The sequence below is a fragment of the Aplysia californica genome, unplaced genomic scaffold, assembly GCF_000002075.1.
Source record: "Aplysia californica isolate F4 #8 unplaced genomic scaffold, AplCal3.0 scaffold00056, whole genome shotgun sequence".
NCBI lineage: Eukaryota > Metazoa > Mollusca > Gastropoda > Aplysiida > Aplysiidae > Aplysia > Aplysia californica.
The window spans coordinates 548,297-559,540 of NW_004797326.1; the positions used below are offsets into that span (position 1 = coordinate 548,297).

General features: G+C 39.4%; 1 protein-coding gene across 1 annotated transcript in view; it reads left to right on the forward strand.

Moving 5' to 3' along the window:
• LOC101854552 overlaps nucleotides 1-10,174 on the forward strand; it is a gene marked incomplete in the record, with an annotated part of 66,980 nt that extends 56,806 nt beyond the window's left edge. The window contains 7 exon segments of the mRNA XM_013079551.2: nucleotides 3,076-3,130; nucleotides 4,207-4,320; nucleotides 4,976-5,173; nucleotides 6,610-6,789; nucleotides 8,170-8,220; nucleotides 9,392-9,465; nucleotides 10,157-10,174. Coding sequence (XP_012935005.1) covers nucleotides 3,076-3,130; nucleotides 4,207-4,320; nucleotides 4,976-5,173; nucleotides 6,610-6,789; nucleotides 8,170-8,220; nucleotides 9,392-9,465; nucleotides 10,157-10,174 — 690 coding nt within the window.
• Nucleotides 10,175-11,244: the final 1,070 nt, after the last annotated feature.

Below are 11,244 nucleotides of genomic sequence, written 5' to 3' on the forward strand. Positions count from 1 at the left end.
CACTCACTCACTCACTCACTCACTCACTCACTCACTCACTCACTCACTCACTCACTCACTCACTCACTCACTCATTCCCTCACTCACTCACTCACTCATTCACTCACTCGCTCACTTACTTACTTACTTACTTACTTACTTACTTACTTACTTACTTACTTACTTACTTATTTACTTACTTACTTACTTACTCTCTCCCAATACCGTCAGGTACAAAAGGTGGAAAGCAGTAGACACAACGCTTGCCTGTCCCTGGCCACGTTCTCCAATGTTGGCACATCCAAGCACTGGGTGGTTTCCTCAAAATTAGTCTGTATAGCTTCCAGTTGGTCTTCCTCGTCTTCTTTTTCCAGCTGGTCTCCAACACCATGCCTGATAGGGCAATCTTGTCCTCGGTATTCTTAGAACATATCCTAAAACTGTCCATCTTCTCCTTCTTATGGTCGTTTTAATATCTTCAATTCCTGCTCTTTCCATCACTTCTTTATTTGTAATGAATCCATTATATTTTATTAGTAAAATTCTTCGTAATTATTTTGTTTGGAATCTTCTTAATTTTCGTTGAATTGCTTTGTTTGTTTTCCATATCCCTGAACCATAAGTCAATACGGCCAAACCATTGCTATGTTTTATTTGTAAAATTTCGTTCATACATATTAAGTCTTCGGTAGATTTCGTCTAGGCAGTCTGCAGTGTTGGATATAATGCTGCCAAGGTACTTGGATTTATTGATTTCTGCAAGGGGTTCTCCATAAAGAGTGATCGGAGTAGTTTTTAATGATAGACGAAGAACTTCTGTTTTAGATACATTTATTATAAGGTCAACCTTTTCAGCCGCTTTTGCCAGTTGGTTGGGTTTTTTTAAATTGCTTTTCCTGTACCTTGGTGTTAAATAGGCAGATGCCATCCGCAAAATCTAAATCCCCCACATATGTGCCATTTGTCCATCTAACGCCTGTTCCAATGTCTTTGCTCTGCCTCATAACAAAGTCAGTTAGGGGGCTCTCGTGGCCTAGAAATTGTCTCCTTTGACCTCCTTTCCTGCTCTCTAGCAATGTTCTGTTGTCTGCTTACGTTTTCACTTTCTGCCCCCACCCCCTCACCTCCTTTGCCCCTTCCTCTGGGCTCCTGACTCTTTCTGTAGCATTCCTACTGCTACTCCTTCTCTCCTCCTAACTGCTGTCTTTCTGCCACACCCCTGATCTTCTGGTAAGAAAGATCTACACCTAGCCTTCTCGGACAAGGGTGAAAAATCTCGAAGGCCCCATGTGCAAGTTGCGCACGTTAAAGATCCCTTGGTGGTCTAAAATCGATAAGAGTAAGCCTCGGCCGCCACCCTGGCAAAATTCAAAATGCCCTACCAATTGAAAATATTAGGTGTGTCGTGCGCGCTCATAAGACCTAATGCAGTTGCGAGCGCCGTAAAAACACGTACCAAAACAAAATTCAGTTACAATTCCAAAATGTACAGGTGATAATATGTAGCTTTGTTTAACTCAAGTATTTGTTTTGGAAGGTGTGAATAGTTCTCCTTCAGCTATGACGCAGCAACGTCACACACACACACACACACACACACACACACACACACACACACACACACACATGCACACACACTTGTTATATCCTTATTTTTGGTTAGTGTTTTACGGCTCTAGCAACTGCATAAGGTCATATGAGCGCGCATTGTTATATCCGTAACTCTTTCTCAGACTCTTAAGCAAAATACATGCACGAGTATTTGTTTGTTACATGATTTTCGGTCATGTTCACAACATCCATTAAAACATTATCTTATGCACTGCGTGTTTGAAGATTTCAATTTGGAAAAGCTGTAAAAACACTGAATTAAAAACTAGTGGTTCTGTGAAATGAAACAATCATAATGTAATAAATAACTCGAGAAAGTCAAAGGAAGGCTATCACACGATGAGACAATTTTTACAAAGAAAAGAGCGGAAAAAAGAGAAAAATAAAACACACAAACTACTTGTCTTTTCCTTTCCATAAAATAATATCACCAAGATCTAGTATATAAACATTCTTTACCAAAGGAATCTCAGACGCCCTGCACAGAAAAGATTCTAATAACTTTTCGATATTTATTGTTACATAATGTGAGGCAGTGTGGTGGAATCATGCTCTCGTCCAAATAATCAAGATTTAAAAAAAACTGCATTTTTCCACAGGTTTGTAAATTTTTATCAAATTTTGTTTTTTTGTCCAACACCTTTCATGCCCAATAAAGAACTCATTTATGTTCGAATTTTTCTGAAAAACGTTGTTTAAAGGCACAAAAAATGTAAATTTTCAGTTACCGAGGACTTTTAATCTAAAGAAATAACTAATCTTTGGCGGCCATTTTCTCACTTATTTTGCCTCTGAAAATAGGTGACCCCCGACCTCCTTCATTCACAAATATTTCGACTTGTATCCAAGATAAATGTATATTTTTTCATCCAAATAAAGACAATTGAACAAGCTTTAAGATGATACCAATAGCTCGACATGCTCAAAAATTGACGAGAGCCTGATTCCACCACGCTGCCTCACATATTATTATTATTATTGTGTCACAGCACACTGGAATCAGGCGCTCACCAGCGTATGGGTATGCAGAGTTGTTGGTTTAAAGCTTGTTCAATTTGTCTTGCATGGATGAAATAATGCTCATCAATCTTGAATAGGAGTCGAAATGCAATTTTAGAAGGTGGAGTCATCTGGTGTCATAAATAAACAGGGAGAGAATGGCTGCCAAAGTTTAGAGACTTTCAATGCGTGGCGTGTGTCCTTATAAAGCGCAATGTTGCATTTTTTAGGTACCTTTCAACATTGTTTTCAAGTAAATCAACCCAGAACTGTGTTTGTAATTGGACATAAACGGTATTGAGCCAAGATTTTATACACATTGATAAAAATCCACCCAACAGGCGAAAAACTGGTCGTTTTCTTCGATTTTATTATTTTGATGAGAGCCTGATTTCATCATGATGCCACATACTTATTCTCATTGCAGGCACGCGAGGTGAAAACCAGTACGAAGAGATAGATTTGGACAAAGTCTCGATTCAGGACATTCACCTCCCAGCTCTGGTCGGAAAGTCTTTGCCGAAAACAACCAAACCCGTTTGTATGTGTTCGCAGCAAATTTCTCTTTGTAGAGATTCTGTAAGATGCTATCTTGTGCTACAGATGCATAGGGGTTAGGCCGAATGGGCAAGGAACTTCTCACATCGTAGTTTCCATAAATGGATTGGGGGCAGGCAGGGGATATGGGTGGAGGTAGGGTTTAAAAGCCGAGTGGCTGTTCGGTTTTTTTGTGGGTTTGTTCGGTAATTGTTTTACGGTGCTCGCAACTGCATAAGGTCATATTATGAGCACGCAGGACACTTAAACTGTTTCAGTTGGTAGGAAATTTTATTTTTGCTAGGATGGAGCCCAAAGCCTACTCTTATCGATTATAGACCACCAAGGGATCTTTAACGTGCTCAACTTGCACACGGGACCTCCGAGATTTTTTGCCCTTGTCCGAGAAGGCTAGGTGTTGATCTTTCCAACCAGAAAATCAGGGGTGTGGCTGAAATACAGAAGTAAGAAGGAGCCAAGGAGTAGCAGTAGAAAGGCTGCAGAAAGAGTCAGGAGCCCAGAGGAGGGGGCAAAGGAGGTGACGGGGTGGGGGCAGAAAGAGGAGACGAAAGCAGACGACAGAACATGGCTAGAGAGCAGGAAAGGAGGCGAAAGGAGACAGTTTTAGAGAAGAAAATGTTTCCGTCGCTACAAGGATTCGAACCCGAAACCTTTGAAAGAGAGGTGAACACCTTAACCTCTAGGTCTCGAGAGCCTTATTCGTTCTTTTGAAATGTTCAGGTTCACACTTTGTCCTATTTACTGCACTGTCTGTTTTGATAGAAAAGAAACGGAGAGTCTTGTTACTCTTGACTACTTGCCACTTTCAGGCTAGCCTGTAGCCCAGTTGGTATCACGCTGATGTATAGAGCAAATGGCCCTTATTCAAATCCTCAACCTGGCACTCTAACAGTAGGTTCTTAAACGAAATGTTTGTATTGCTCTCCACCAAATTGGCTCGGTGCTATGGCGGATTCTCGTTAAATTTGAAGGTTCTTCCTCTTAAATAACCTACAGTATTATAAGTGTTGTGAAACCTATACAATTTCACAATTCCTTTCCTCGTGTCTCCATCCACAGGCCGCCGAGAAGAAAATGCGTACGTGGACATAGATGCGGACAACTTATCCTCACAGGACATTTCTACTCCGGTTCTGGTCGGAAAATCTTCATCAGGAAAAACGAAACCCATCAGTATGTATTCATATTGGAACATCAAATTTCTCTTTAAGGAGATCTTATCTTATCTTATCTTATCTTATCTTATCTTATCTTATCTTATCTTATCTTATCTTATCTTATCTTATCTTATCTTATCTTATCTCGAGAAGAAGATTGATAGAGATTGGGGAGATTAGGCAGGGAACTTCTCACATCGTAGTTCTCATAAAGGGTTTTAGTGGACAGGCAAGAGATAATACATACATGGATTCAGGGAGGTTTTAAAGTAGAGGGTAGGATGAGTATAATAAGTTGTTGGGTTTGTTTGGGTTTTTTTGTTCACGTTCACAATTTGTCTCTATTTATTGTACTATTTCTGTCCTAAGAAAAGAAAAGGGGGATCTTGTTACTCTTCACTACTAATTGCTCCGAGAGTGCACCTTTAGCTCAGTTCGTATCATCCTGAATTAAAGAGCAGATGACCGAAGCTCGAATCGTCAAGGTGGTGCTCTGAAAATAGGTTCTTTAGCGGAGTTTGTACGGCTCTCCACCGAATTGGCTCAGTGTTATTGCGGATACACGTTAAATTCGGAGGTCCCTCCTCTTAAATTTAATAACCTTACAAAGTTGAAAATGGAGCTAAATCTATGAAATTTCCCAAATTCTTTCTTCGTGTCTCCATCCACAGGCCGTCAAGAGGAAAGTCCGTACGTGGACGTGGATTTGGAGCACATATCGTCGCAGGACATCCAAACCCCGGTCCTGATTGGAAGAACCAAGGTGGAAATCATTACACCTGACGCCACAAAGACAGACGGTGAAGGGAGACGTTACGACAACGTACTGGTGACGTCACCGGTGTCAAGAGCAGGACCAGGAGGTCAAGGTCAAAGCATTGCACATTGAATAACTTGTTTATGGCTGTGGCTAAATTTCTTCTGGTGCCAAGGCTTGACTTTAAAAAAGAAAATAAAAACACAAAAAAATAACGAACAAAAACCCAACCAACGTTGTAAAAGAAGATGGAAATAATTTTAAGTGACCATAGCCACCCACTGACATCGAAATTTCAATTATCGATTCGCAGTAAAGGATACATTTCCAAAAAAGCAAAAACAGACAGATATAGAAATGCATTCATACCAACTGCAGTGAAGTTATTGAATACACAGTGCTACAAATGAAACATACGCAGTAAATTCTTTGAGAAAAAAAAAAGGCACGAAGAGAAGCCAGTTTAAAAATGAAATTTTGACTTCTTTGTCATAGAAGTAAAAGGATTAGGGGCCCGATTATTCTTTTTTCTTTGCACTTTTCAATAATTTATTAAGATAAAAAACTAGAATTGGGATCTGATGGTGAGTAGATATTTTTTATTGTGACTTTCTACAAAGAATTTGGACTCTTGTCCTCATTTATTATGGGGTATGAGTGAGAATTTTTAAGAAAGGAACTAAAGCATACACATTGGATGACGTAGATATAAACTGGAAAAGGGAAAATACGAAAGAAGCATAATATACATTGTGAGTGTGAGGCATTGTGGTGAAATCAGGCGCCCGTCAAAATAACGAAATCCTAAAAATTATCCTTGCTCTTACAGTTCGGCAGTGAAATCGAATTTTTTTTTTCGGCTCGACACCTATTATGTTCGTTTAAAGAGACACCTATGTGTGGATTTTACTGAGAGAAAAAAACGTTAGTGATTCGGACGAAAACGGTACATTTTCAGTTTCCAATGACTCTCTTGCTATAGAAGTTACCAAAGTTTGGCGGCCATTTTCTCACTAACTTTACCTCTTCAAATTAAAATATCTCGACTTCTATTTTAGATTCATGGAAAGCAAAACAAGTGAACACGCTTTACGATTATACCAATTATTCCATATGCCCTCAAATTGACGGGCTCCTGATTCCAGTGCAACGTGGCACAATAACTTCTCTTTGCCTTTACAAAGAGATGATTGGGCGTCCCGTTAGCTCAGTTGGTATAATGTTTGACTCTTGAGCCGATGGCTCTGGCTCGAATCCCAGACTGGGTATTCTTGAATTTGGGTCGTTTAGTGGAGTTTTATTTTTCAAGATTCTCAGCCCATTTGGCTATGTCCTATCTAAGATAGATGTTAAATTTTGGGGGTCCTGCCTTTTAAATAACCTTTTTGTGTTGATAGCGGCCTTAAACAAATGCAATTACTTTACTTACAAATGATTTCACCTTGTCTGTCAAGGTTCTACACTGAACGATACACTCACACAGCTCGGTGGAAATTTTTGTTCCTTTCGGCTACTTCTTAGAGTTTTTTGTTTGTTTTCGATCCACAGAACGACCAAAAAAAAATCAGTACGTGGACGCGGATATGGACCTGATAAATGCAAACAACGCTAACACCCAGATCTTGATCGGGAAAACCAGTGCGAAAACAATTACTCTTGACTCCCCTCAGGCAGGTTACGATGACGGGAGACGTTACGTCAACGTGTCGGTGACGTCACCAGAGTCAGGTATGGCTAAAAAAGGTAAATATAACACACTGGTGAGTCATACGTCATCGGAGGTCACGTGCTTTGGGACATTAAGGAGAAATGAGAGTCTGGGGAGTAAGCCAAAATGCATTGCATCATTTTAGAATCTGGAACTGGTAAAAAACATACCTTTTGAAAAAACTGAACTTTTTTTCCGTGCACTGAAGTTTTTAAATTCGATTTATAATTGGCCCAACAGCTTTTATGTCCATTCGAAAATACCTTTAATTTTTGTGTGGATTTTTACTGAAAATTAGGTTTATCAAAGACACAAGAAAATGCAGTTTCCAAGGACACTCACGCTTTTGGAAATCACCAATCTGTGGCAGGCTTTTTCTCGCTAATTGAACCTTCGACACCAGGTGTTCCCCACCTCCTCAAGTCTCAACTTCGTCCACAACTATGCAAGATAGACTGGCATTTGTTCATCAAAGCAAGACAGATTAACATACTTTAAGATACCTCCAATACCTCCATGTCCCCAATAATTGGTGAGCGCTAGATTCCACCACGTCGTGACACATATTTAAAGAATGGCTGGGTACCAGAAGGAAGAAGAGTATCAGTGAAGACCATCGGCGTCGCTGGTGTAGCGGCTAGGCGTTCCACCTTAGCACGAAGAAGGTGTGAGCTGTTGGACTCCTGAGTGTAGATTTTTAAAAGTTGTTCTGCATCAAGAATTTCCGTCTGTCTGCTTAGACGTTGTGCCTCTCTTATCTCGTATTGGCCCCAACAGGGACGGTCGACGAATCCCGCCTCATAACTGATCTAGCAGATTGTGTAAGTGGGCACGTATAACATCTAAATTTAAATTTCATGTAATTTCTTTTTTCAGTTTATACCACATTATCCCCATTAGATAGGAAGAATTAGCCATGAAAGAAGCTGCATAAAGAAAACCTTGAGACCATCTTAAGCAAAATTGACCGTCTGCATAGACAAAAAGAGCCTTATATACCACATTATCTAAGGTCTGGCTTCACATCAGTCAGAGATAGAGACCAGCTTAGTGTAAGCAGAGATAGTGTAAGAAATGACGCACAGAGCAGACAAAAAATAAAAACACAACATAATGCACACACACAAACACACACACACACACACACACACACGCACACACGCACACACACACACACACACACACACACACACACACACACACACACAAACACAAACACACACGGTTATCTGACTCGTTGTTGTGCGAAATCGTATATGGACAGGAACTGAATGTAGTACCAATGACATTAATCTGTCAGGTTTTCATTTATGGCATTGTCTTTAGAAATTAGAGGGAAATTCAAAGGTTATTTTTTTATATTTATTTTTTATAAATTATTTATTTATTTATTTTTACAGATGAGTACATGAGCTTTCAACCTAAAGCGGAGTATCTTAATGTTGACATTGGTGAGTACTTGTTTATTTTGTTTTCCGCTCGGATTTTACAGATAGGGGAAGATGAGAGAGGTTGCCACTAACTGTTATTCTATATTAATATTCAACTAATGTGATAAATACGAGCAATTTCTATCTCTCTCCCTCTCCCCCCCCCCCCCCCCCGCTCTCTCTCTCGCTCGCTCTGTCTGTCGTCTGGCTACCTCTCTCCCTCTCTCCCTCCCTCCCCCCTCTCTCTCTAGCTCGATCTGTCTGTCCGTCTGTCTACCTCTCTCCCTCTTCTCTTTACCTCTGTCTCTTTCCCTCTGTGTACACATATCTATTAGGCGTCGGTGGCCGAGTGGTTAGGCTCTCAGACTTGCAACCGTAAAGTCGTAGGTTCGAATCCCGTCAGGGACCGGACGTTGTGTCCTTCGGAAAGGCTTTTTACACAAATTATCCTCGCTTCATCCAAGTGAGAATGGGTACCTAGCCATAGACAGTGAAAGATCTTGCCAGTTTGCCAGTCTTTGAGCGCTTAATTAGCTGCTTGCACTGTATGCTTCCCAGGAAGATGAGATTTTTTTTGGAGTGTGCTATGATCTGCTTATGTAATAATATTATACAGTGTAAGGCGCATAGAGCTTGCTCTAGAGCGGGGTTATGCGCTATAGAAATGCTATTTATCATTATTATTATTATTAGTAGTATTATTACTATTATTATTATTATTAATATTATTACTCCCTGCTTACCGGTTTGTGTCGACAAAACCATAGTCTAACAATTTTTGGATTTTTAAACCTCTATTTGGTTTTGATATTCACAAACCTTAGCCGGGGTTATTGCAGTTTGTTTTATACTTAAATGAAATTTGTACTAATTGCGTGTTATTTTCTTAATTGAACATGTCGTTTTATAATAAAGTGTTAAAGCTCAAAATTGGTTTTTCATCGGTTTTATGTTATTTTTGTATCTTCATTTACTATAGTTATGCTTGAATGCTGAAATATAAAAAGTATCTTTTATATCACAGAAAGGAACGTACAGATCAAACATAATTAAACAATATTTGTTATATAGAAAGCTATTGTAATTTGGGTTGAAGAATTCCCAGTCGAACAACCAAGAGACTGACATAATCGTATAAAACTGACAAACACTAGGAAAGTTGTGGATCTTGTGGGCTGTTTTGTCTCTCCAGATGAAGACATGGATGGTCACTACTCCTCGCCCAGGAGCAATGCCCCAGTAAAGGGAAACTATGTGAACGTGCAGGTTGGTTCTGGGAACAGAATTTGGGGGAGGGGGGAGGGGGGAGGAGACATGGTGTTTCTGTAGAAGTGGAGGATAGATAGATAGATAGATAGATAGATAGATAGATAGATAGATAGATAGATAGATAGATAGATAGATAGATAGATAGACAGATAGATAGACAGATAGATAGTTAGATAAAGTGAAAGAGAGAGAGAGAGAGAGAGAGAGAGAGAGAGAGAGAGAGAGAGAGAGAGAGAGAGAGAGAGAGAGAGAGAGAGAGAGAGAGAGAATGAGGGAAGTCGGGACCGCCGGATAAGTAAGATTATCTGTCTTCAGAAACGTTGTATAACGTTGAATACATTATGATGGGAGAAGAAAACTTTCGATTAAATTCTCCATTGTAGATGTTTTCTACTCTCCCATCAACACTATTTGAATTATGATTTAGGAGGCAAGCTTTTTGACTGCTGCCTGTAATGACCAAACCTGGTTAAAGAGGAAACATTCCAGCTGAAAGACCGAGATGCTGGTAAAATTTTTCTTCTCACTCTGAAATTGAACTCGGGTCTCCTGCTTGAGATAGCCACGCACCCAACCTCTAGACTAAAGACGCAATTGGCTATAACATTTTTTAAATTATGACATGCAAAGACGATAATGAAGTGCAGTAAAACGACTCGGGGTTGTTTTTTTTCGTATTTCTCCGCAGAGACATGACAAGCAATGACTCAGTCCATAATACAAGGAGCACCACTGCAAACCTTACTGTATTCGCCACCTATGGACGTTCCTGGAAGACACTGTTCATTCAAAAATCTTATGATAATATTTAATTTTCTTAAGAAATGTATTATTTTTCCTGTCTTTCAAATGCAATGTGCCCTGCAAAAAATTAGTATTGTTGTTGTTGTTGTTGTTGTTATCGATCCAGCAACATCTGGGCTCTCGCCCTTCTGTCCAATGCCATGTAATGATAAGTGCAGGTTTGCTGCAGTTGCTGTAATGTTCCGTAGAGTGTGTTGTCGAAGATAGGTCTCGGAGGGAGAAGTGTATCTCTGATGAAAAAAAAATAGTATAATAATTATCAATATGTTTCGTTCGTGCTATTGTATTCAGACAATATCCCTCCCCCCCTCCTTTTTTTCTTAGTTAATTGATTTATTGCGTTTTACCATGTAGGCCTTTATTTGAACGGCGCGACAGCAACAAGAGATGAGAAGATAAGATTAGATAAGGAAACAACTTTATTACCAGATTCCTGATATATTGGTTTGATGTTTCACTACGTACACACACACACACACACACACACACACACACACACACACACACACACACACACACACACACATACACACACACATACACACAAAAAAGCACATACGCAGTGTGCTTGCACTCACAAACAGGCTTACAGCCACATGAACGAAAAAAAGAACAGTAATATAAACTATAATAATGTTAAACTAGATACTTACTCAGTATCCTGATTGTATGTAACTCAATAGTGTTCAGATGCATGCTCTTAGGTCATAATACTTAAAATAACATAAGATTAAGATGGTTGAGGTTTGATGGGTGATGGAAAGAATGACCTTCAGTATCTTTCTTTGTTACTGATAAGAAGCTTAGGTCTTTTACTTCTGACTGATATTTTTATTTGAGGGAATACGGAATGTTTATTGACCAAAAAGATGCAATTAATTTTTTGAAATGAAAAGCTATAATAATATACAATTAATCCATGTAGCAGAATGTAGATGTTGACATTTTGCATGATTTTCGTATTAATTGGTT